This window comes from Hippopotamus amphibius, chromosome 17 (genome assembly GCF_030028045.1).
Source record: "Hippopotamus amphibius kiboko isolate mHipAmp2 chromosome 17, mHipAmp2.hap2, whole genome shotgun sequence".
Classification (NCBI taxonomy): Eukaryota; Metazoa; Chordata; class Mammalia; order Artiodactyla; family Hippopotamidae; genus Hippopotamus; species Hippopotamus amphibius.
Window position 1 is genome coordinate 45,641,521 of NC_080202.1, and position 26,216 is coordinate 45,667,736.

The 26,216-nt window shown below is 53.7% G+C and overlaps 1 protein-coding gene across 3 annotated transcripts in view; it reads right to left on the reverse strand.

Annotated features, from left to right (window-relative positions):
• MAP3K14 (mitogen-activated protein kinase kinase kinase 14) overlaps positions 1-26,216 on the reverse strand; it is a 42,312-nt gene continuing 16,096 nt past the window's right edge. The window contains exons 2-16 of one of the 3 annotated variants that reach the window (XM_057716936.1): positions 19,791-20,066; positions 18,496-18,565; positions 16,693-16,903; positions 15,951-16,571; positions 15,264-15,401; positions 8,885-9,014; positions 8,524-8,655; positions 7,972-8,076; positions 6,369-6,532; positions 5,723-5,873; positions 3,987-4,361; positions 3,718-3,821; positions 3,144-3,288; positions 1,969-2,069; positions 1-1,624 (exon numbers count right to left, since the gene is read on the reverse strand). In XM_057716936.1, coding sequence (XP_057572919.1) covers positions 1,460-1,624; positions 1,969-2,069; positions 3,144-3,288; positions 3,718-3,821; positions 3,987-4,361; positions 5,723-5,873; positions 6,369-6,532; positions 7,972-8,076; positions 8,524-8,655; positions 8,885-9,014; positions 15,264-15,401; positions 15,951-16,571; positions 16,693-16,903; positions 18,496-18,565; positions 19,791-20,046 — 2,868 coding nt within the window. In that variant the 5' untranslated portion in view covers positions 20,047-20,066 and the 3' untranslated portion in view covers positions 1-1,459. Of the gene's footprint in view, positions 1,625-1,932; positions 2,281-3,143; positions 3,289-3,717; positions 3,822-3,986; positions 4,362-5,722; positions 5,874-6,368; positions 6,533-7,971; positions 8,077-8,523; positions 8,656-8,884; positions 9,015-15,263; positions 15,402-15,950; positions 16,572-16,692; positions 16,904-18,495; positions 18,566-19,790; positions 20,067-26,216 lie in introns of those variants that run through there. The other 2 variants (XR_009050084.1, XM_057716937.1) reach the window with 2 other exon arrangements.

Here is a 26,216-nt window from a genome sequence, read left to right on the forward strand (position 1 = left end):
GCCTAAACACACTTATCATTATTAGAAACTTTATTTTCTTAACTCTGCAGGACTAATGCTGCAGTTCTTCACATATGTGATGTTGGGGGTCTCTCCCTGGGGAGCAGTATGGCTCAATGTGGATAGTGAGGCAGAGGCCACCTTGGCAAGATGTGGGGATGAGCTTCTCCCCAGATGGAATCTCAGGGGACACCCCCTTATCGCGCAACAATTCACAGTTGATTAATGCTACATGAGTCCTGATCAGCTCCCCCGGGAAGAAAAGAAGACACTAGGCTGGGGTGATGGGGGGTGGGGGGTGAGCTCCCCTTAAGGAGGCCTGAAGGAGGTTTGCGGAGTCACATACATGGAGAAGGGTCAAGAGCTGAGTCCCTTCACCCCATCTCTCGTCCTGCTTGTGCTCACGCAGAACCACTGGCCTGCCCTCCTGGAGGGCAGCCATGAAAGTGCTTTGAGGTCATCAGAGTGCAAAGTGCAGCTGGCAGTGCCCCCAAGATGGGGGGAGGAAGGATCAGTGTCTTGGGAAGCTCGTGTGAGGATGTGGGGAGCCCTGGCCTGGGTAACAGTAGCGCCTGTGTCTGCTGCTTTCTTTCGAGAATATCAAGCTCCATCCGCAGACTGTTCCTGACAGGTCTCCCGTCATCCTCCACTATTACAGATGAGGGAGCTGAGTGTCAGCTGGGTCGGGGCAGTGCCAGGCCTGTGGTAGGGGCTCGGGGCCTGCTGCTCTGGGGAAGACTGGTAGCAGCAGCAAAGGGGCATGTGCTTAGGGGCTGAGAACCATGTCACTTGAACACCTCCTCTGGTCCTTGGCTGAAGATGAGCCCAGCTCAGGGCCTGGGTTGTGGCTCCCTGAGAAGTGTGGCGTTCTCTCCCAGGGAGACCCCCAGGGTCAGGCATTCCTCCCTCCCTGACCTGGTCTGAAAAGCACCTAGAGCTCGAAGGGGGGTTGATGGCCAGGCAAGGCCGGCCAAGGGGGTCAGAGGGCCCCCTCCATTAACCCAAGGGCAGGCACACTTGCTGCCCTAGTCCTGTACTGGACCTGGGTGTGGGTCATTAGATGCTCACACCTGCCTGGACCGCCGAGGGAGGGGCTCGCCTGCCTCTCCCTGACCCGGGCCGGAAGCTGCTCTCCCCTGACTGCAAGCGAGTGGTCACTGATCCTAACAGGTCAGGCCAGCTTGTCAGGACCAAGGCAGACAAGACCCTCTTTGTTCCCTGTGGGAAGAGGCCTCCTGCCTCCCTCCTCGTCCTCACGCAGGCTCAGGCAGGACACAGATGGCAGATCCTGGGAGCTGCTCTGCTAGCCCCACCTTACGGCTGCCAGCCCCTGGTCCCACTGCTGAGCCACGGGCTGGCAGGCCCCTGGGAGCAGGCTGAGCCTGTGTCTCAGGGGCGGCATTGAGCACCAAGAAGGCAGGTTGCTTCTGGCGGAACGGAGCCAGTGGTGGAAGACGGGTTATGGCCTGTTCTCCAGCTGGCCGTGCTTGACCCTCCAGCTCCAGGCGAAGCTGCCATCGGGCGCCAGGGTGCACTGCAGGTCGATGCCCGAGTCTGGCACCTCCATGTCGTAGCGCACGGGTTGCCCGTCCTTGGTCACCAAGCTGAAGGCTGCGGCTGGGATCTGGGGGCAGAGCAAACCAGGGGGCCTGAGAGTGGCAAGGGGCGCCGAAGGGTCCTAGCAGTGCCGTGGTGATGGTCTCCCGCCGTGCTGGGAGGCCCCCTCCCTCCAGCCGAGTCGGCAGCCCAGAGGTACGACCTGCCTTTCACGCTGGAAGGCTCGGAGAATCGCACCCGGCCCGAGGGTGGATCTTGAGGACCCCGTAATCACCACTGCCAGTCTTGCCCTGGGACCCCGGGGGACATCGGGGGCCAGCCATTCCGTCTGGTGCCATTTCTGCGTGTTCAAAAGCCTCCTTTCTGGAGGGCGGGGCGCGGCGCGCTGGGGTCTGGCGCCCTGCCGCTTACCTGGCTGCTGATGCCCGTCGCGATGTCCCCCACCTTCACCCGGTGGAACTCCCGGATGTGCAGGTGTTCGCCGTTGAGAGACTGTATTTGGACCTTCACACCTAGAAGGCGGGCAAGGTGACCGTCAGGAGAGCGGCGGCTAGCTCCCTAAGGCGCCTTGTGCTGCGGCCAGCAGGGCAGCTGCGTGGAAGCTGCAGCGGTGACATGTAGGATGGCGTGGCCCTGACGTCATACACCTGCTTGCTCTTCCTGGCCATTTTCTGTCAACACCAGGAATTTGGCCTGCATAGTGCCAAGAGCTGAGGTTGGCTCCTGTGGGGAAGTAGTCTTTCAACGTACACACAAATCAGAAAGGAATTAGAAACAAAGATTCTCAGATTGTGGGCAACGGAGACTGTAACGTTGCCTGAGGTGGAGCAGCCGCTCGCCAGGCACGAGGGCTTGATGCCACGAGTCGCACTCACCCTGGGAAGGGCCAGAGAACCGTGAGATGGTGAAACCCTTGTTCTATCAAAATCACAACATGACCTCTGCAACCACGCTTGAGAACAAAGAAGTTCTACATATGTGGTCCTTCTCATCTTCTGACTTCAAATCCCAGAGGAGGATCTCAGCAAACCTATTGCTGAGTTCCTTTTTAAAATATTTGTTGGTATTTATTTATTTGGCTGCGCTGGGTCTTAGTTGCAGCAGGCGGGATCATTGCCGCGTGCAGACCTTCCGTTACAACGGAAGCATGAGAACTCTTAGTTGCAGCATGCATGTGGGATCTAGTTCCCCGACCAGGGGTCGAACCCAGGGCCCCTGCATTGGGAGCGCAGAGTCTTACCCACTGGACCACCAGGGAAGTCCCTGAGTTCTTGATTAAAATACTTATGGGGTCCTGTTCTTCCTTCTCCCTTTAGAAGACAGTAATTGCTCAGTTTTTGGACTCCAGGCCAGGAGAGACTGCTCTCTGCCCCAAGCTAGAGGCCTTCTGGGACTCCATCAGCTCCATCAGGGGCTATGGTCTTTGACTGCCCCATGAGGAAAGGCTCTGGGTGATTGGGGCCTTTACTCTAAACCAACTTAATGGCCAGGCACCTCAAATTCTGGCCGCCAGCTGCCTTCCGCTCCCTTCCCCACTGTGCCCCACTCTCGGACTCCCCAGTCCCAGGCGGATCAGGTGACTGTACCATTGAAATAGCTTGGCATGTCGGTGGGCCGCCCCCTCGCCAGCACCATGTTGCAGCTGGAGCTGCGGGCCTCTGCCTGGCTGCTCCACGAGTGCACGCCGGAACTCAGGGTGTCCCGCGAGCTCTGAGAGGCCTTGGACGGATTCTGAAACAAGAGTGGGCACAGACTCAGGCCCTCAGGCTCAGGGAACCATCTCTGGCCTTGGTCTGATTTGGCGAGGAAGTGCCCATGTCCTAGGCTGGAGCGTGGCTCTCCTGGGCACGTTTGGGGCTCAGCACAGGGCTGAGTTCCCGAGGGGCCCCTGGGAGGGAGAAGGATGAAGAGTATTTCTATGGGGACCAAAGCCAAGCCTGACTATCCTAGTAGCCAAACCAGTCCCCAATTCCCAGGTGTGTCGGAGATGGACCATCTCGTTCTGAGAAACCAGGACCCCTGCCCTGGTGAGGACCGCTCGCAGAAGGAAGCGGAGACCCTATCACCTGCCCTCTACCCACTACCTGCACACAGCCCCCTCACTGGCTGGACACAAAGCCGCCCGCCCTGTGCCCCGGCTCCTGGTCCACGGCCGCTCACCTCACTGTCATCTGACAGGGAGAGGCTGTCCACGCTGAGGCACGAGAGGATTTGCTCCTGTTCCTCCAGAGAAAATGGCTGAGACAGGCTGTTCAGAAACAATTCTGCAGAGAAAGCAGAAGACGGCTGTGAAAGACTGGGAGGGGTCCGGCCGCGCCGTCGGCGTTCTTCTGCACAGACTGCTCACCCCGGGGGCCATGAAGAGGACGAAGCCCAGGCCTTGGTGCAGGGCCCAGGCCCAGGGACCCGGAGGCTGCAGGGGCCCGTACCTATTTCCAGCTGTTGCAGCTCTTGCTCAGGGAAGGTCGCCTTCCGCTCTGGTGAGCTGGGGTTCTTGGTGGGGGCCGGATCCAGGGAGGACAGAGGCAGCGGTTCCCAGGTCCCAGACTCCTCCTTGCCCCAGTGCAGGCTGGGAGACTTGTTCTGCTCTGGGGGCTCTGGGGGTGGAGGAGGCTGGAGCTTCGGGGCCCCGCCTGTTGCATCCTCCGCTGGCTGGGGCCCCGGGGCCGCTGGTGAGAGCTCCCCTGGCGGGGCACGTAGGGTCTGGTAAGGGTGGCCTTGGCTTGGCGGTGGGTGGGCTTGGAGCGGTGGCGGATGTCTTGGTTCCTTGTACTCTCCCCTCCAAGGGCTCCTCAGACCTCCCACTACAACACAGAGAGCACATGTGCTGAGGTGGAAACGGGCCAGGCCAGGTGGCCTTTCCTGAGCAGAGGAGGGCCAGAAGTGGGCAGTGAGGGTGGCCTTTTGCCCGACCAGGTCATGATTTCGGAGGGCAGTGTGTGGTGTCCAGAGGAGGCCTCTTCCTTAAGATGGCCCCTATCATGGGAATAGGACCGTATTTCTTTTATTCCATTTTCCTCCCAGATAACAATTGCAAATTAAAAAATTACAGAATTGGCTCCAGAGAAGGACTTTGTTAATATTAATAGTAAAGAGAAGATTTTAAAAATAGCTCCGGGGTAATGCCAACTCACAGCTCCCAGGTGAACGGGCTTTGCTGACCCCCTGTCTCTCTTACCCCTCCCTTCCCGTTAGTCGGTACTTCCTGAGGACACCATTTCTCCGGGGTGGGGGCAGTTCAGCCCGGGGGCCATCGCAACCACCATCTGTGTTTGGGGTGGGGGGCGATGCAAGGTCTCTCTCCTGCTTTACTTGTTTCCTTTCCGTTCCCACAACCACTGCCTTTCCCCTGCCCCCCTACCCTGCCCCCCACGGATGTTCCATTAGGTTCCATACGTCACTTTGGGTTTGATCACATTCGAGCAAAGTGTGTGTTTTTATTTATCAATTTTTAATTTGTAAAAAAAGCACTGTGTTCTAGGCCTCTTCCTGTTGGTCCTCTTTTCACCCAGCACTATGGTTTTAAAAGCCAGCCAGGTTGCCCTGGGAACACGGAGTTGCTTTAACTGCTAGGAGTGCTGTGTGGGGCATCCCCTCCCTATCCCCCTACCGCTCCCAGCCTTTGGCCTCTCCAAGCTCCCAGGAGGGACATCTGACTGCACCCAACTCCTCTCCCACAGATGACACTGCAGGGAGCATCCCCAGGTGTGTCCCCTCCTGGGTCTGGGCAGAGTTTCTTTGGCGGTGTGCCCCGGAGTGGGCCTCCAGCAGAGCCTGAGGGCCACTGTCCCACATCCCCACCAACACTTGGTACGGACACCGACTTTCTGATTTTTCCCACACAAAGGCCTAGAAAGTGATACCTGGCTTTATCTCACATTCTCTGATACTAATGAGTTTGAACCCCCCTTTATATGTTGTAACCCCTTGCCCTATCTCCTGAGCATAGCCTCTGCATCAAGGCACAGTACTAAGCACAGTACAAGGCAGAGTACTAAGCACTGTGACTCACATGACCTCAGTCTTCCTAACAAGCCTGAGGTTGGTGTCACGCCCACACTCTGGACGGGGCAACCAAGGCTCTGAGAGGCCGAGCACCTTGCCCTTGACCACCACATGACCCCGCTGCCTCTCTCACCCCCTGCAGCCAGCGTGGGGCTCTTACCGTGCTGCAGTGCCAGGCTGACCTTCCCCCCCAGCTCGGCTGCAGACGCTCGGTGGACAGGCTCCTTCCTGAGCCCCTCCTGGATGGCCTGGGCTGTGAGGGGGGCACAGGAGGGCGGGATCTCCCGCACAGGCGGAGGCTCGCTGGCAATCTGGGGGTCAAAAGGCAACACATGAGGCCTGCCTCCCCGTCCCTTCCCGGCCCCCAGCTTGCTGTTCTAGCTCCTGCCCACGCTCCCCGGCCCTGCGGTGCTCGGGTCGGTCACAAGCACTAGAGTGGCCTGGTCTAGAGTGAGGGCTGGGACTTTTCCGAGAAAAGGGGAAAACGGAGTCAGGTAGGACAGCACAGAGCCAGGAGGCGAGGCACCCGTGACCCCCAGGCCCAGCCCGTCGGGAGGCAGGAGGAGGTGGCCTGGGGTGCGGACATAAGGGAGCCCCGGACCACGAGCTCAAGAAGACCCCTCACCTAGGATCTGCCCTTGGGCTCTCAGGTTCGGGTAGCCAAGTGTTTGAGTCAGGAGCCCACATTTATGATGAGGCCTCTGCACGCTCCCATCCGCCACTGAAGAGCGGCCAGCGTGGGAGGCCACCTGGAGCCTGCGGCCTGGGCCCGTGGCCCTGCTGGCCGCCCCGGGGCTGTCACGGACCTTTAGGCAGAGTGGCCCCCGGAAGTGCCGGGTCCACGGGTGGCAGCCGTTGAGCATGTGCAGCATCATACAGCAGCTGCTCCAGATGTCCACCTTGGCGTCGCAGGGCTCGCCCAGCACCACCTCCGGCGCCATGTGCGTCTCCGTACCGGGGATGTAGTCCCCTGAGAAGGTGAGGGGAGACAGGAAAGGAACTGTGAACTCTGATGGCCAGGAGCCTCGGCGATGACCACCCTAGTCAACTCCTGAGATACCTCGACTCTGTCTCAAAGTCCTTTATTTATTTGTGGCCGAGCCACGTGGCGTGTGGGATCTCCGTTCCCTGACCAGGGATCGTACCCGTGCCCCTTGCGATGGAAGTGTGGAGTCTTAACCACTGGACCACCAGGGAAGTCCCTCAAACTACTTTAAATAGAGAGGAAGCCTCCAAATCAAACTTACTGGGGATGGGCCACGTCGGGGATTTGTGCTGGGGAAACCGGCACCAAGAATGTAGCATCTGAAACACGGGCTCTGCCCTTTGGACCAAACCCTTAAAGTGTTTTCTAATCTGGATGTGGAAAATTAGGTTGCAGAAGACTGATTCATGGTATAATGTTCCTGACATTTTAGTAAGTTAAAAAAAAAAAAAGGAAGACAAAACTTATATGCATAAAGCACTAGAAAGACTGATGCCACATGTGAAACGATTGTTTTCTGATGCTTTGTATTTTTTACTTTCGCTTAGCTCTACTTCCTGCAAAAGATATTAGAAAACATATTTCTGTAATAAGAAGAAAACACTCTAGTTATTTCAAAGTGGAGGGCAGGTGTCCGTGTTCAATTTTCATCTTCAGAATTACCACCAGTCCTTTAACAACAAAGAATCACTTCTAAAAGACTGTTTTTCCTTCGGTCAAAATATAAATAATTTTATGCTAATGCTATAAATAAAAAACCAGGGCACAAAACTGTGTTATAATGGCCTTAACTACATAGGGGAAGAAAAAAAAGACCTGGAAGAAATTACCTAAAATATTTATGATCATGTCTCTGGGCAAGAGGAATGGTGAGAATTCTTTTTTGCTCCCCTTCCAAACCACTTAACACTGTAGTTTCCAAATATTTTACAGTGGGCATGGATTATTTTAATAATTCAGAAAAATATAAGTTAAAAATAGGCAGTTCTCCAGCTACGGAGCCCAGACTCCTTGCTCAGCCTTCCCATTCTGCTTTCAGAAACTGTGCTCTCAGAGGCACGGGAGGGCTGAGGTCACAGGCTGGGAGCACAGCTCCCTGGAAAAGGCTGGACAAGAGGGCTGGAGCCCTGGGGGCTCCGAGGTAGAAGACCTGGGACCCAGGCGAGGCACCCAGCCTTTCTGTTCCCTTCCCTGTGTAATAGGAACATCAGAAGCAAGCATCTGACATGCATGATTGCACTTCAGCCTAATGACAAAAGCCTCATGGTAACCTAGGGTGGTTGTGTGGCTGAAGTATCTCAGTGCACATAAAGTGCTGACATCTCTGACTGCCATTAAGGAAAGTACAGAAGAAGGCGCAGGGCTAATGCTGAGTAAAGGCTGCTGGCTATTATCACTGTGGGGAGAGTGGGGGAAGGGCGTACCTGTGAGCAAAGATTTCCCCAGGCCATCGGGTTGAAGGCACATAGCGTGGCCAAAGTCACAGAGGGCTGCACGGCTCCCATCGCTGGACAGGAGCACGTTGTCGGCTGCCAGGCCACCCCAGGGAAGAAGAGGAACAGGTGAGTCACCAAGGGCCCCGGCCCAACCTGGACCTCCGGCGAGGCGATTTTCTGGCGGACCCTACACAGCAGCTGCTGCTTCTGATTAGTTTCATTAGTCATGGAGGGACAGAGGAGGGATTCACTTCAGGCTAGAAGGCAGGCAGCAGGCAGGATCTCTGAGGGTGAGGGGGCAGTGCCACTCAGCTCTGCTGCCCCCACCCTCCCCCAATGGCCACCAGTGTGTAGGAGCTTGAGCTGCTGTGCTCTGGGGGCATCACCCACTGGAAACTACAGTGCCAGGCTAAGGGCTGGGAGAACACACTTCCCCTTCCTACTGGAGCAGACCCAGAAGAGCCGGGAGGAAACTAGGCAGGATGGGGTGTGAGGAAGGAGCCCCATGGGTACCAGGGCCGCAGGCGCCCTGAGCCTTACCTTTCACATCTCCATGTAGAATCCTTCGGGTATGGAGGTACTCCAGCCCTTCCAGAGCCTGGCCCAGGTAGTAAAGGGCCCGGTCCTCCGGCAGACAGCCTTTCTGCTTTATGAGCTGGCCCAGCGAGCCACCTAGGAGACCAATGGCCAGTCTTTACCTGGGGCTCTTCTAGGCCTCCAAGCCAGCCAAGGGCAAGGGCCTTCGAAGGGCAGGTGGTAGAATGCAGGCCTTTCCTGCCGATGTCACAAGGTCAAGAGATTAGAAATGGACTGATTGGGGACAAGGGTCACCCTGGGCAAGACTCAGAGAAACCCTTGGCTCTGAATTAGGAGGGAGGAGGAGTAGCACCTGGCTCCTTACCTTCTAGCAGTTCCATGAAGATATTGACCCAAGGGCCTTCTTTCACAGCTCCGTACAAAGGGACAATTCTGGGTGAGGTCAGTCCCGCACATGCCATCAACTCCTCGGCCCGAAACACTTCGACTCGCACCTGGAAGGGCCCAGAGGTGGGTGAGGGGCCGGGGCTGGTTCCCTAGCATCCTGTCAGGACCCGTGGAGCTCCCTGTACAGAGACCGCTGATGTTCCTGCTGACGATTCTGAGGCCAGGCAGGGCCCTGGTGGGCCTGCTGGACCCTTAGAGACTAAACTGTGCACCCTGGGGGTCGGGGTCAACGCCTAGCACTTGATGAAAGCTCTGCAGTGCTGATGTTTGTGGAAATATAGTCACACAAAAACTACAATCCTCCTCCAGGCCCCTGGCATGCTGCCCACCCTCAGGTCTGCCAAACACAGAACTTTCTTTTCCCCAGCCTAAGTGTCTGGACAATTTCTAGGTCATGGGACCTTTTGTTGATCAACATCCACATCTACTCTTGAGATGCTGGGCCTCTGCAGCCAGAGCTGATACGCCCAAGATTCTGGCCCCGTCAGTGCCTCTGGATCCTCAGCACTTATTATCTGTTCATAATTATCAGCCTCTTTCCCTGACAGCTAAAATGTCCACGTAGACGGGGCAGAGCTTGTTTATTCTGTTTGCAGCTGTTTCCCCAAGATCTGGGCATCGAAGAGAATTCTCCTATGGGGAGGGATTTGGCCAAGGCCCCTCCTGCAGGGGACTGGCAGGCTGGGGACCACCCACTCCTTTTTGCAGGGACCAGCGTGACATGGAGGGAAGAAATAGGCCTTGGATACAAACATCCTGGGCTGAGAGCCTGGCTTGGCCATTTTCAAAGGTAGATCACGTCCCCCAAGTGATCATGTGTGTCTCCATATGTGAGCGGTGGGGACAGTGGCATCTGCTCCAGGGTGGAGTGGGGATGTGGAGGGGTGATGACCAGCACCAGGCCTGGCAACCAGTGGGTGCTCAGCAAATGCCAGCTCCCCGCCTCCTCCCTCCAGCTCAAATAAGAGCAGCTTACTAAATGCTTACACTCCCTAATAGAGACTTGTCCTCCTTTCGGGCTGCAGCGGGTTCTCATGTTAGCCCTGAGAAGTGCCACCAGGGGGCGTGAGTGCTAACAAAACTAGCCTGGAAGCAGTCAGTCGGGGTCTGGCAGTTTTCTTTGGAGACTGGCTGACTTGTGCGGCTTTTGGACTTTAGCCTATCAGTGGAAAATGTCTCTCTTCTGGTTACATGCAGAATATCTGGTTTGGTTAATCAACTCGCATGAACTTTGACTCCCCGTCAGTGTTTCCAGCTCTGAACCTGAGTTGGAACTAATTTGCCCACAGGACTTGTATTAGCAAATGTCTTTAACCCTACTGCTCCCAGACTGTTAGGTGAAGCGCCCTGGGGCACCGCAGAGAACTCGGAAGGGTGACATCTGGGGATACCACACAAACTACTAGTGTGAGACAGTTCACTTTCAATGATCGTACTGCATTCTTTTGATGATGTATCTTTATGAAGCTAGGTTTTTGGAGGTTGTTGTGACAAAAAGGAACTTCAGGCGGATAATGTAGAACAGGAAATGAAGGTGACAGTGTCCAAAGATTTCAAAGTTGGAGAAGTTGTGCCTTCCCAACAGGTATATATCCTGTTAGTAATTATAGTTAAGAACAAAATTTCTCTCTCAATTGATGTGTGTTGTTATTCAAATGGCTACTAGGTTATTAGGCTAAAGACTTAGTATTTGACCCAATTATTTAATAAATGGAACTGGTCAGTACTTGTTGTGGCCTGGGGCGCCTTGAAAAAAATAACTGAGACTTTAAAGGCTGTGAACCAAGAAAGTCTGGGAGCCTCAACTTCAACTTTTAGGAAATCTGTAAGTCCTCTGGAGTGTCCCAGCAATATTTTCTTTTTTAATACATTTATTTACTTGGTTTATTTTTATTTTTGGCTGCGTTGGGTCTTCCTTGCTGTGTGCCGGCTTTTTTTAGTTGTGGCAAGCAGGGACTACTCTTCATTGTGGTACACGGGCTTCTCAGTGCAGTGGCTCTCTTGTTGCAGAGTACAGACTCTAGGTGCAAGGGCTTCAGTAGCTGTGGCACGCAGGCTCAGTAGTTGTGGCTCTCGGGCTCTAGAGTGCAGGCTCAGTAGCTGTGGCGCACAGGCTTAGTTGCTCTGTGGCATGTGGGATCTTCCCAGACCAGGGCTTGAATCTGTGTCCCCTGCATTGGCAGGCAGATTCTTAACCACTGCACCACCAGGGAAGCCCCCTAGCAATATTAAAACCCGTCCCTAAAACCCAGATCAAAGGGGGTTGGAAGGGACACTTCAAAACACAAGGTGTGTTAGAAGTCTGGGTCAGCCCCAAGGAGAGCAAGCTGAAAGGGCAGTCCCTAGGGAGAAAGGACGGCCTTCTGATCCAGGCCAGCTGCCCGTCTGGCCACCTCTCCTCTCTGGACTTCAGGGTCCTCAACTGTAAAGGGAGGGCCGGGCTCTGATGAGAACGTTAGTGAGGACTAAACTGTAATGCCCACTTAACACACGCCAGCTACTGCGCTCAGCACATTATAAGCAGCAGTCGTTTACATCTCATGATAGCCTAGGAGGTGATGCTGTCTCACTTTACAGACAAGGAAGCTGAAGACTGGACCAGTAACCTGCACAAGGTCACTGGATATAAAGTAGCAGAGCTAGGATTTTGGTGGGGGAAGCCTGACTCCAGAGCTGGCAGCTATCCCACCTTGCTGAAGGCCCTTCCAGGTGCAGTAGCTTTTACATCCTGGACGTTTTTACCTACGTTCAGGTGAGCACATACTCAGGTGGCAGCGCGGTCAACAGTCACCTAACCACCAAATCCACAAGCCACTTCCCTCTGCTTCATTGCCTGATTGCTTTACACTGGGGATCGCTTTTTCCTTCTCGAAACTTTCCGTCTTGTTTTCTTTAGTATTCGTATCCATTTTATTTCATAGGTTAAAAAAGGGAATAACAGCAACTCTATAAGTTCTTTTAAAGATCCCAGGAATATAAATATGTGAAGGTGACTAACACAGTACTGGGCACATAGCTTTCCCCCTCATTTCCTCATCACCATCGAGATATTCTCCCCTCGGTCCTTGTTCTGATTTCCTTCTCAACACTCGTCTTGGCTGACCTCACCCACGTCCCCAGCTGATGGCTGTTTCTACCACCTTTACACCATGTAAGTGTCCATCCGCCCCATTACAATCTGAGCTCCTTCAGGTCATCTGTGTGGATTCCACACCTCTGTCTCCAGCCCCTGGTGTGGCATCTGGCACAGAGCAGCTGCTTGGTAACAACGGCTGGCTGAACTTGGCCAAGGCCACACTACCCTAGATCAGGGCAGAGGCAAAAGGAGGCTCCCAGAACTCCATGCTCGAGCCAGATGTTCTCAAATGGGCACAGATCTTCACCCTCTTTGAGCCACAGACCCCTTTGAAAATTTGATAAATTAAAAAATGTGTGTGTGGCATGTGTGGACACACACACATTATATATTTATTTTAAATAATAATAAATAAATTAAACACGTGTCTGTCCACACGTGCCACACACACACATTTTAGAATAAAGCTCCAGGAGTTCATGAATCTTATGAATTCATCCATGGACTAGGTTAGGAACTTACACATTGGCTGTTAAAAAGCACTGGAGAGGGACTTCCCTGGTGGTTAACAATCTTCCTGCCAATGCAGGGGACAAGGGTTCGATCCCTGGTCTAGGAAGATCCCACATGCCTCGGACCGACTAAGCCCGTGCGCCACAACTACTGAGCCTGCGCTCTACAGCCCGAGAGCCACAACTACTGAGCCTGCGTGCCACAGCTACTGAAGCCTTTGCACCTAGAGTCTGTGCTCTGCAACAAGAGAGCCACCGCACTGAGAAGCCCGTGTACCACAATGAAGAGTAGCCCCCCTTGCCACAACTAGAAAGAAAGCCCGCGCATAGCAACGAAGACACAATACAGCCAAAAATAAAATAAAAATAAAATCTAAAAAAAAAAAAAAAGAAAATCTGGAATTAAAAAAAAACCAACAAAACACTGGACAGATGTATATGTATCAATAAGGAAATCTGGATATCTGTCCATGATATACTATTACATGAAAAAACATGGTACAGAACAACGACAAATGAGTGCAATCCCATTTTAACAAAAGAAACAACTACATGTTTATATATGCGTAACAAGTCTAAAAAGATTTATGTCAAAGGGTGGTTACCTCAGAAGGGGATTGGGGAACAGAGACTTTTGCTTTCTGGGTATCATTCTTTTATAATGAGCCTCTATTAATTTGAAATTAAAAGTAAGATAAAACAAAACCTTAAAAAAAAACCCAAAACCCAAACCCTACATTAAGCCCCGGACTTGTGACCAATCAACACACGACCTGAGGCCAGGGATGTTCTAGAAGGGGGGCCCATGGGGTGCTGATGTCACACGACATTCCACATCCTGGATCCTCCCTTGGGAGCATCAGAGGGTGTGCAGCTTGACTTCTGATCCTTGGCCCCAACCCTCCACCCTTACCCCCCTAGCAGGGATCTATTCCTGAGATCTTCCAGCTGAAAAATGCTAAAGGACACCGCTGCCTTCCCTACCCCGCTGCCCTGGAGAGAAAGGAGGGGTGGTCTGCCCGACCAAAGGCAGCTGTGTGGGCTGCCAAAAGCCAACCCCACTGAGATCCCAGATGGGGGAGGTAGAGTTCTGAGAGGGGCCGGCCCTGGTGGGCTTGAGCAGCAGCTCTGGGGCTGGCAAGTCCGTGCGTTGTGCTTGGAGCTTGTCCGACTGCCTTGGGGAGGTGAGAAATGGAGTCTCTGTCCTCTTCTACTATATTAGGGTTGTTTACCTTGTTGCCTGGGACTCTGAGAACCTCAGCAGGGGAACAGCTGAGGAGCCTGGTGACTAAGCTCCCCAGCATGGGCGTTCATCTCCAGGACACTTCACACTCTCTTGCCCTCCTCCCACCCACCTCTCAGGAGGGACAGCTGAGCCTTCTCCGGTGGCCTGGGGACAGGACTGCAGCTGAGGAGGTCAGGCACGTGGCCTTGGCATCCCAGCGGAAGATGACCCGTGGTGGCAAGAACTAAGCACGTGTTGTGGCCGGAGGCGGGGGCAGGGTTGGAGCTTGCTTATTTGACTTAGTACATCTGAAGTTTGGGGTAATACCTACGGATAGTCCCCTCTCTCATCCCATCACCCCGAGGCCCAAACTCTAAAGCTCTAACACCTGGTCACACACAAGCCAGGGAAGCCAGGTTTACTCACATCACCATTTGTATTCCCACTCCTTAAAGTCACAGGTATCCAAGACAGTGGTGGCAGCAGTGTCCATTCTGCATAGGGCCTGAGAGTGGACACTGCCTGGGGATGGGATGGACCTGCCTGGTCTGGCTATTTGATCCCTTTCCTTTTGGGAATCAGAGTGTCCTTGACAAAAGCCAGTTGAAAACAAGGTCCATCTTTGACTTAACTTATTTCACATTGCCCAAGGGCCAAGGAAACGGCCCATGGAAATGTTTCTGATTTCTGCCTTAGGAAATCCTCGATGCTGGCCCTCAGGCTGAGTTTGGGTCAAGGACAAAGTGGCATCTAGTCAAGGTGAGGGGAGAGTCGGAGAAATGATATCTAAAGGAGAACAGGGCTGACACCCTCAAGGACTGATGGGCCTGGACAGTGTGATTTGACAGAAGGAGGCCTCAGTTCCAGGCCCAGCTGTGTGGCTGTGGACAAGGTGAAGCCCCTCTCTGGTCTCCAGTTCTAAGTCAGTGAGACAAGGGAGTGGGAGAGGCGGCTCAGGCCTTTGCCTCTAATTACGATCCGGCGAGCACGAGTCTTTCTCACAAGGCCTATTACATCTGGCCAACACACGAGGCAGAGCCCGAACTCAAGCCAGATCTGGCTCCCAAAGTGTACACAGCCTCCTTAAGGAGGCACCTTAAGGAGGCGGAAGCTATGCTCTTGCTATTACCTTCTAGTCCACTATGTAGTTTAGGGGTTTCAGGTCAACATGAATTTCGTGACAATCCAACCATCTTCTAGGTTTTGACTTGCCCTAGGGGACTGGCACCAGAAGTGGCCCAGGCTGCGGGCACACTCTCAAGCTCCCTCTCACATACACACGCACCAAGTGCAGTGCCCAGGTGGGGACATGTGACGGGGATTGTCCCCTTCCAGCTCCAGCTGACCCGGGGCTGCCAGGATAGCCAGGCTCTGTTAACGAGGCAGACCCACGGCCGCCCTGTGACCAACCTCGAAAGAAAGGAGAGGGCACGCGACGCGCCTCCCGCCCGCCTTCCCTCCTCAGCCCCGGAGCCCAGCATACCTTTTTGACAGCACACTGGAAGCCGGTCTGCTTGTCCTCCATCCTGTGGACCTCTCCGAAGGAGCCTCTGCCCAGGCAGGGCTGGCGCGTGGCCCAGTGGACCTCCTCTCGGTACTCATAATCCACCGGCTTGAGTTTCTGGGGTTGGCAGGAGAGGGAGGCTGGTTTCAGTGGCCAGGGCAGCGAGGGACGAAGGGTTACAGTGAGGAAGGCTCTCCAGCCGGTGGCCCTTGCCAGGCTGCTGGGCTGACAGGTCTGAGGCAGGGCGTGGGGTCGGCGGGGGTGGCAGGACCAGAGAGGGGGTTACAGGAAGCAGGCGGAGGCAAAAGAGAGCTTCCCAGGCTGCCTGAGGCAAGCTGATCCTTGTGATGAAAAAACCTCCTCCCCAGACTTGTGGTCGTGGGACAGAAACGAAATTGTCAACAACCTTGACCATGAGAAAACATGACTCAGGAGCTAAAAGGTAGCAGAAAGGGAAGGACAGTGAATAGGGGCAGGGGACAAGGGGTAATGTCAGAGAAGGACAGCATAACACCCCCAAATCCAAGTTTGGGAAAATCATGCAACGTTACTAAATGATCCAGGAAGAGAACCAGAGGAAAAGGGGAAGGGGAGGTGGGGTGGTGAGATGGATGGCCCCGGAAGTGGAGGTGGAGGTATGTATACGTGTGTTTGGGGACTACTTGCCTCGATAAGCAGGACCCCCTCACTGTCCTCAGTTTCGGGGCTGGGCTCCTGGGGCTTGGAGCCCCCCACCGACCAGGTCTTGGCCAGGCTGGCCAGGCTGCGGGCCTGGCCAGAGCTCACGCTGCCTTGCAGAGCATGTACCAGGTACTCCTCCACGGACAGCTTGTCACTTGAGCCACGAGACGCGCAGCTGGGCTTCAGGTGAGGGCCGGGCAGGGGCTGCTGGCCATCTACACAGGCCAGTCTGCCCAGGTGAGGGCCGGGCAGGGGCTGCTGGCTGTCTACACAGTTTGCCAGTTTGCCTAGGAAGAAGGACTCTAAGGGGTGAGGTTTCCAGGGCTGGAGAGGGTGGAACGGGAAAGGGTGGGGCAGTCTGCTGTAGGGGAAGGGGTGAGCGGGCTGGGGCAGGGGGCCTACATCCTGGGGGTGGTGGAGTTTCCACACGTGGTTTAGACACTGCAGGGGGCTGATCAGTTTGTGGAGTTCCGGTCGAGGCAGTGCTGGCCGCAGGCCCTCCCCAAGTTTCTTAAACCAGAGTTGGCCAAGGCCTGGTTCCTTCAGAGGCTTGGTGAACTGCGGGGTGTTTCTAACATACGGAGCGCCTAGTGAAGACTCATCCTCCTGCAGGGGAAACACAGCTGTTAGGACGTGGGGCCGGGGCCAAGGCACAGGCGCCGTTCTGAAGGCCCATGAGCCCAGATGGTGCCTGGCACAGGGGTCTGGGTGTGGGGGCGGGTCTCACCTGCACCGGGACCGTGCAGCTCTCCTGCTCAGGGGTTCTGGGGAGCGGTTTGGCCAAGGCCGCTCCCGCCTGAGCCAGGGACTTGGAGCTCTTCTTCTTGCGTTTCTTCCGGGCTTTGCTGCGACGCTTCCCCTTCCAACACACACGGGCCATTTTGCCCTCGGTCGCATGGGCCACATTGTTGGGGATTTGATCAAGACTCTCAGACTGGCTGCCAGAAAGGGGACACGGACACACATGCTGAATGTGAGGAGGCAGGGAGATGGAACGGCTCAGGCAACTGTGGCTGGAATCACACGGACCCAAGGTCAACTCCCAGCTCAGTCAGGACTCGTGGGAACACGGGAAAGTTCTTAAGCCCCAAAGACCTTCAGGCCCCTCACTGACAAAACGGGTGTAGTATTTTCTGCCAGGCAAGGGGGAGATGGGGTTTACATGAAATAGCTCATTAAAGAAGCCTACCTCGGTGCCCGGCCCCACGGCGAGCTTCCGAGAAGCAGTGGTTATTACTAAGGTGAGGGTACACCCTGCTCTTCCAGGGTGGAGGGGAAGACACGGTTCTCTCCCTGCTCTCCGAGGGGGGGCTGCCCTTGGAGAGGTCCCAGAAGGGGTGACTGGCTCAGCGGGCCACACCCCACGGCAGGCATTCTCAGCTCTCACTGAGTGGGTTCCTGTTGCCTCCAAAGCAGGGACAGTTGAGGTTGGTCACCTCCACCCCCACTGGTCCTGGGCACACCTGGCTGCCACAGCAACGTGAGGAGCTGCATGAACAGACACCCTGCCTGGGCTGGTGCCCGGGACCAGGAGAGCCCACCCTTCTCTGACGGCCTGAGGCTCAGCAGCACCAGGGCTCTAACTCGGCTCTCATCCCTGCTGGGTATCAAGGCCCTGGTGGCCCTTCCGAAAGGGCTGCTGCCACAGCTGCGGAACTGACCACAGCCTCAGCCACCCTCCCATGGCCTCGTCTTCTGGCCCCCACAGAGGAGGCAGACTCACCCCAGTCCTGGGGTGGGGGTGTTGCTAGGGGCCTACAGGTTTCGCTCAGGCAGCAGAAAGGAGTGGGTCCATCAGCAACCCCCAGGAACCCTCTACCCTGGGCCAAAAGGCATCGGGGTGGCGTAAAGAATCTGTCCAAACATGGAGCATTTGTTGGCTCAAGGGCAGCAGCCCTCCCCACAACCTTTTGATCACTAGGGGTTCCCAAATTCCAATGATAAAGAAGTCCGCTCTGGTGGTAGAGGAGGAACTGTTTCCAGGTTCAACCTCCAGCTGCCAAAAGTCATCTCTGGGGCTGGGGAGCCTGGGCACAGACCAAGCCTCACTTGGCCTCCTTTCTACAGGGCCACCAAGCCGTGATCTGTCCCTGCCCTGTTTCCGAACCCTCATCCCTCCTTGGGTGTGTCTCACAGAAGCAAAGACACAGCAGGTTTCTCCCCGAGTTAGAGCAGCTTCTCTGGGCTTGCACGCGTGGTCACGCACCAGCGGCAAAGTGCCTCCTGTTTCCAGCACCCTCCCAACTGATGGGAACTAAAGGGGAGCAGCAAGGACTCCAAGCAGGATAAAAATAAAACGTCAAGCTGATGTGGCCCAGAGGCAGTCATCCACATGCTGTGAAAGGCTTTTGAAAAGCTTATCTGGCTGGGAGAGCGGCTCAGCCGGGAAGCCGGGGCCGGTTCCAAGAGCCAAACCACAGGTGCTGAAGGAGGGAGCCAGGGGTCACCTGGGAGCGGCCTGGGCCAGCAGCTGGGGTGGGAACGCGGCCGCAGCAGCTCCCTGCCATCCCACTCAAGCTGACCTGCTTACCTGTACTGTTTTGAGCCAGCGATGAAGATCCGTTCTGAAAAGGTGGGGCTGAACTCTTGGCTATTCTCACCTTTTAAGTAAAGAAAAAGGGGTTGGATGAGCAGAAAGGAGAGAGAAGGACCCGGAACTCAACACTGAGGAGAAAGGCACTTTGCACATACCCCCCCGGCCACGCCTTCTTCCCAGACCCCCTCCACCTGGCGGCTCACCTCCTCTCCCTGGCAGCCTCACGCCGCCCCAGCCCGAGGGTCAAGGGCAGAGGGCGTGTCCACAGCACGGGATCACGGGGCCCCCACCTCACTGCACTACTGCGAGGTGCGAGCGAGATGATGTACGTGAAACCCTCAACACAGTGCCTGCACACAGTAACAGCTCAATAAATATACACTATTACATACGCGTGTGTGCGGGCCGTACTACCATCCCCGTGTCACTCACTCCACTTCAGTTTTTATTCTCTCTTCTCTCGTCAAAGACCAGCCAGAAGGAGACGGAAGACGAGAGGAAGGATGTGTGTATGTGAGAAAAATACTAACACGAGCCGTCGGTCTTCCAGGCCCTACCCCGGGACGCCTCCTGGGGTGGAGGGCAGGTGTGGGGGAGGCGGGGCTCCCGGCCCGACCCAGCACCCTGGCCGTTTCTGCGGCTCTGGTGGCAGCCGCCGTGCTGAGCCATCTCGAGGTGTTGCGAGTGGAAGCAGAAAAGATCAGACCGGGCCTTGCCCCACAAACCCTCAAGCAGCCCCGCAGGCCCAGGGGGCAGGTGTTTACTCTCTGGGGTGGGGGTGGGGGCGAGCACCGACGTGGAAGGCGGTGAGGGCCTAACGCCCCAGAGAGGCTTTCCGGGAGAGCCGGCCTCTCCTGTCTGGGCCTCTCCAGAGACGCGCAGGCTGCCCGAGGTCCCAGCAGAAGGCTGCAGGGCTGCCTGACGATCCTGCAGGGTCCCCAAGGACCTTGGAGCCCAGGCATGCCCGCCTCCCAGCTCCCTTCCCCTGCTCTGGTCAGGCCTGCCCGGCGAGGTGGGCGAGGCCTGAGGCCTCGTGTGTCCCTCCTCCCTTCCCGTGCGTCACTCCCCTGCACCGTCTGAGCTCCCGCTCCACACTGATTCTTGGCTTAACCCCCACGTGTGTCTTGTGAGAATCTCCTACGGTGCTCACCCTGACCGCCCTCTTCCACAGGGAGACCCTGAGCCCTGCCCACCTGTGCCCAACCACCCTTGCACAAGTGCTGCACCCACCTACCTGCAGGCCCCCCACCTGCCCTCTCTGCCAACAGCCCCCGCCCGGGGCCCCTTACATTCGGCCTGGGCGATGATGGAGATGGCGGCTGGCCCGCCCTCGGAGCCTTCCTTGGCGGTGCCTTTGGTAATCACGTCGTTCAGGATCTCCCACTTCCCGCAGAACACGGGGCTCTTCTCCACGGCCTCGAGCTTGTGGACGGGGCTCTGTTTCTTCCCCGCTGCCTGTGTCTTCTCCTTGGCCTTGGTGAACTCCTTCTGCTGCCCGACTGTGGAGCCAGAGGCGCCTGGGCAGGCCATTTCCATCACTGCCATCTCCCAGGCTGACACTCACCCTGCGAGAGAGACCACACACAGAGCAGGTCACTCCTAGACTCCGAGGGGCCCAGGTCGGGCATGGGTGGGAGGAGAAAAGCAGGTGGCAAAGGGTCTCTGCCTCCTTATGCCACACATAGTTCTCCTCCAAATGTTCCAGATGCCAACCTCACCACTGTTCCACGTGGGGTACGCCCCCAGCCCTACCAGCCCCTCCACTCAGCCCCACAAGGAGAACCCCAGCCTGCCTGCTCTAGGATGGCTATGGACCAACATCTGGGTTGGTTGTTTCTTGCCTTTGTAAATAATGATGAATCTGTTTCTGTTGTTTGTTTTGTGGCGAACTTTGCTTCCCCAGAACAGGGTGGTGGATCCCATACTCCAAAACCATTAGTCACATCCCTGATTCCACACAAGCCTTACCTTCTCAGAGGACGTGCCTGTGCCGCCTGTGATGGCTTTTCTCCAAGTGGAGAGAATCAAGGTTTTGTTTTGTTCCCTTGCTGGAGGTAGATGTATGTATGTATATGTGTGTGGGCACACGCGTGTGTATATATACATGTGTGTGTGTGTATATAGGCTTGTGTGTACATCTATCTCTATAGATATACACATTACATATATTCCAATAAATGAAATCTTGCAAAATCGAAAAACCAGCATGCAAATGGCAACACCAGCACTTGGCTCCTTTCCCGAGATGCATGTTTGTGGCTCTCCAGAAGGAACTGACATGCTTCCTTCTGTAATGTCCAAACTCATTTGCTGAAAACCTCCCCTAAGTGTCATTCTTCTTTCAGGCAAAATTAGTAGTGGAATTTATATTAGAGCCCACAACACCAACCGACACCTCTAGAAATGTGAGGACAAAGCATAAGAATTCACCTCTCTCTGGGCTCCATCTCCACCAGCTCTGCGTTCCCATGGAGCCAGAAGGGAGAGAGAGCCCACTGTTGTGACAATCTGTGCAAACAGCACGTGGGCTAGAGTGTCACGAAAGAGGACGGCACCACCCTGAGACTGTTACCATTTGAGAAACTTTTTTTTTATATATATACTGCAATTTTATTTCAATCGCACAAACGAAGTTAGCGTGTAGGAAATTTAAATGAAACGGTGCGGTAAAAATAGCAGAGAACCAAAAACTCTGAAAAGGAAGTACACCTAAAGCATGAGAATTCAACATTCATTAGTGTTTCATCTTGTTTTGATTGACACTTGATGCTTGCAGATTTTGAAACAAACTTTGAGATCATGATGACTGCTGCGAAGAGATTTTAGCACCAGCACTAAGATTTGTACCTTCAGTTGGTTTGCAATTGACTTGTTAGCCATTTACATGGTGCATAGCACAGATTTGTCACAGGTCAGATCACAGTGTTGAAGGAAAGAAGAACCTTCCTGTAATTAGAAAGGATCCCCTAAACTGTACTCAGCTTAAGACATCCAGTGTACAAGAGCATGAAACTACCAGAATAATGTGGCTCCAAGGAACATTGTTTTGATAAGGAAAAGAACCTACGCTTCTGTTTCCCATTTTAATTACTGAAATCTCTAACAACGACAAAACTGTCACATAGGACAGTAAATGTGTACAGTAATTCAATCAAACTTCTTGGAAAGAACACATTTAGCAATCTGGGATAATGCCGAATGACAGGAAATAAAACGTGATTCAACATTGGTTCTTTTTGTCATTTTACACAGACATCATGTTAATATTAGACCAAGGCACAAAACGTTTAGTGCATAAACCAGTTTCTTTTTTAAGATCTGGCATTTTTACCGTAGTCTTTTATCTTACTTTGGACCACTTGTACCCAGTACTCTATCCTACTATAGACTGTTTAACTTAACAAAATCAAAAGTGATTTCTGACCAGATTTATGGGAGACATAAACATTTATATCATCAAAGTGTTTGCATAACCAAAAGTACAGTAATAAAGATGAAAATGCCTCCTATTTTTTTTAGAAAGCAGTACTTTATAAGCTTGCTGCATCTTTAATGTCTTTCCTATTGGATGACAATGACTAGTTGATAGAAATAAAGAACTGTATACTTGAATTACGATAGCTCATCCATCACAGATCTAAAAATGAAGTTTCTACAGAAACAGGAACTACTTTAACAAGGAAAAAAAATTCCCTCATTCAAACCTCTTTAAAGTGGTAATGGCTGTAAACCTGCAGCACTTAGAAAACTATGCTATCAACAAGCTCTGTCTTATGAACTTAGATTAAGAAATCTAGGAAGCAGATGAAAGTGGATTATTTCTTCAAAATTTTAGTGAAACTACTGATAATCAAAAATTTCAAAGCAAATATGGCACATAACAACTCAAGCATAAATCAAGATGGAGAACCTGGAGAATTTTTGATGTCCTAAATTGTCAAAAAATTCTATCATTGCAACATACAGGATTCCTCCCCTATTTTAATCTTAGAAGTTTCAAAGAAAAGGGAGTGGATAACACACACACACGTGAGTGTCCACACAAACGCGTGCGTGCGCACACACGGTGGTAAGTAGAGTATCTAGTTCCTTCTTTCCACCACCTAAGTCTCACTCTATCCGTTAAAAGAAAATTATGCTGCCTCCCTCGTTGTTTTCCCTTTATCTAATGATTTCTGTGACCTTAACTGCTGCCATCACTGTTACTTTTCTGGTATTTCAACATAACAAGATTCAACAGCAGCTCTGTAGTCAGGAACGTGCACCTGAACACCTGTATAACTGCAGGGCACCTAGGTAATAGTAACTGTCAGATTCAGGGATGGAACTTTTGAGTTCCACAGTAAGATATAATTCACGTGAAGCTCAGAATCATGTTTCAGACCATTGAACTTACTGAAGTTAAAATACAAATAGCTGAAGACATGATGTAAAAGATTAAATATGTGGTTCTGTTAATATATTTACCAATTAAAGTTGGGAAACTTTTTAAAGATGGGCTGTGGACCCCTAAGGGCAGGGCCCTTCCGGGTCGTGACTTGCTTGAGACAAAGCCTGAGAAGGCACCAGTGGCAGGCCCTTAATAAGTGCTCTGTGATGGCAGCCTGGTCCTAAGGCTGTTACTAACAGATGTGGTCTTCTCTGCGGTCGCCCCATTCTTCCCGGATCACGCCTCCATCTGCTCTTGAGGGAGACAGGCAGACCATGGGAAGCCGAGCCTCTAACACCTCTGTTCTTTTGCCCAGTCGGCTGGAAGCTTACAAGAGACAGTGGGACGTGGGGAAACACTAGGCTGAAATGTCCTTCCTACTCCACCTGCCTCCCCACAGTGGCCACGAAAGGCTGGGCCAGCTTGACTAGGGTGCGGGGTGGGGTGGGGGGTTTGTTGGTCACTATGAATTGGATCCTCACATCTCTGCCTTCAAGGGCTTCTTAGCTGTCAACTCAGCAGCTCCAGCTTTCAGCCTGGATGCCTGGGTGTGGTCCTGCAGGCCAGATGCTGAGGAGGCTGAATGGGTGGCCTCTTTGTTTCTTGATGACCTTAAGAAGTCTAAGGGGTGTTCTGACTTCAATTAGGTGAAAGCCCTCCAAGGCGGGCTGTTTTACTCGTAACCATACTTTCACCCCACCCCACAGCTCCACAGCCCCTTCCATCTCCACAAAGGGCTCAATCCAGGGTAGAGTAGGGCCCCCTCTCTCAGTCTCTTTATAAGGGAAATGAGGTCTTAAAAACAGACCCCAAACCCTCCAAACCCACAGGGGCTTCCACATTGCTTTAATCTCCTCATTTTTACTTGAAGAAACGGAGGCCTAATTAGGTAGAGACTTGCCCACGATCACCCAGCCTGCGTAGGGGCAGTGCTGGGCCGGACCTACTGGGCTGTGCTGCCTACTCCCCAGTGCCTGGGCTGCAGGCAAACACGAGGGGGAGAGTCACGGTCCTCCCTGGGCAGGAGGTTCCTGAGGGCAGAGGTGGGGTCGCCAGTCTACAACAGAGCGGGGCAGAGGAAACAGGCAGCGCTGGCTGCACGAGGGAACCAAAGGATGATGCCGAGTTTTGTGGATGAAGGGAGAGTTTCATCTGATGGTGAGAGAAATGAGGCCAGTGCGCAGTCTTGTTCCGAGGGCACCCAGCTGTGTAGAGGTCTACAGAGCTGCACTTGGGCTCACATGGCCTCTCCTGCCTGTCATGGCTCCTCCTGAGCTGGAGCTCCTCCTCCCCCGGAGCCGTCCTTTCACCTTGGTGGCTAGGTGGGCAGCTGGCCAGGGGCCCTGATCCTCCCTCCATGAGTGCTCCAGGCTCCCCCATCCTGGAGAAGCCGAGGCCCAGGCAGCCGAGCTCGGGGCCTCCTCTGCAGTTCCCTGATGACTCATCCGGCAGCCTGGCAGGCGGAGAGAGGAACAAGGCGGCCTGAGAAGCTCACCCAGCAGCTGGCAGCTGAACTTGTGAAGGGCATGGGGAAAACAGGCTGACCCTCACCTCCCAGGGGCACGAAATCAGGGCCTGGGAGCTGTACTGCTTCTCCTGTGGCTGGCTTTCCTTTGCCACATGACCATGACTCAGACCCTCACCGACAGTCTCCAAGTTCAAGAGGCTATTCTCAGGACGCTCTGGCCTGACAGCAGCTCTCCGACACACACACACGCTTGCCTCCTCCCTCCTTCCCCACGTCTACATGGGTTCTGATCTATAAAAAATGGGGTTCTGCACGGAGCCGGGGACTGCTGGGCAGGTCGGATGGCCTGCCCAGCTCTGGGCTTTGGCCCCTGGCTTGTCCCAGCCCAGAGCCCCACAGCTTTGCCCCTTCTCTCTCACTCCTGCAGCTTGTGGGAAGTAAGGACTAAGTGGGAGCCCGTTGTGTCTTTGCCTTTGAAGGCAAGTCAAAATCCTGATCCATTACTCAGCTGGCCTCTCTCCACAGCTCCACTCAGGCCTCAAATGCATTCTTCCCTCTGCTCTCTGTGTCAGAGCTGAGGACGTGCGCAGGGGTAACAGCCACACCCTCGCAGTTCACACACAAAGTCATGAAAATACAAGGGGAAAGGAAAGGGGCAGAATTCATTCAGTGTTCCTTTAGGGCCTGATCCACGAACACTGCCTGTTCTCTCTTCTGTGATGCCTCCATGACCCCCTGGAGGGTCCGGGGGTAGGAATGACTGGGATGGTTCCAGGTCAACCCTTGGGCACATCTGTGAGACATGCCTGCACGTCACAAGGCTCCTGGGCTCAAGCTCGGCTCCCTCATCAGCTAGTAAAGATCTTCTGTCCAAGTGGAGGAGTTCTTAATGTGAGTTCAAGGACGGCTTCAGGGAGGTTTGGGAGCCCTAGAAACTATATTTGTATTTTTCCAGGGAAGAGGTCCATAGCTTTCATCACATTCTCTGAGGGTCTGACATCCCTCAGAATGTTGCTCTAGTCCCCCCAGAAGATCAAGGCCAGGGCTAAATGCCTGTTCTGGCTCCATTCTTTTACGCCAAGGAAAAGCTCACTAACGCACCACCTTCTTGCCTGACTGCAGGTTAGACTAACCAGATGGGTTCTCAGATGCACTCACCCTAGGTCTACTGAATCAGTCACTGGGCATTAGGCCCGGAATCTGTCACCTGACCCCTGCTCTGTCCTGTAAGGCTGCACTGTCCAATATGGCAGCTACTAGCCACACGGGTATTTACATTTAAATCAATTCATTTTAAATAAAATTTAAAAATCAGTTCCTCAGTTACACTAGCTACCTGTACACTAGGACAGCGCACGCAGAGAACATTTCCATCACTGCAGAAAGTTCTATTAGACAGTTCTTGTCTAGGGCTGTGAGAGCAATGCTTTCTCTGACAGCAAAATTTCTGTTCCTAGGATTCTGGGACAGGAATGGGCTTTAGACTACATGAATGCTTGATTAACTGGAAGGTACAAGAATAATGTTTAAAATTTTGATCTTCGGTGATGATAACCTTTCTAAAATGTATCATATTTCAGTTCCCTGTTTCAGTAAGGACAGTAAAAACACCAGATTAGGTACCAGAAGATATGAGTTGGAGCCTTGGAAGCTGTTTTTAAAAAGCAGCAGGACCATTTTTATTACATGAAATCATACCTCAACCCCCACAATATAAAAGAGTTAGAAATGTGCAACTGACATGTAACACATTAGAAACAGCTGCTCTGCTGAAGAAGCTGGGCAAGGGCCACACTCAGCTTCCCTTCATCCACCAAG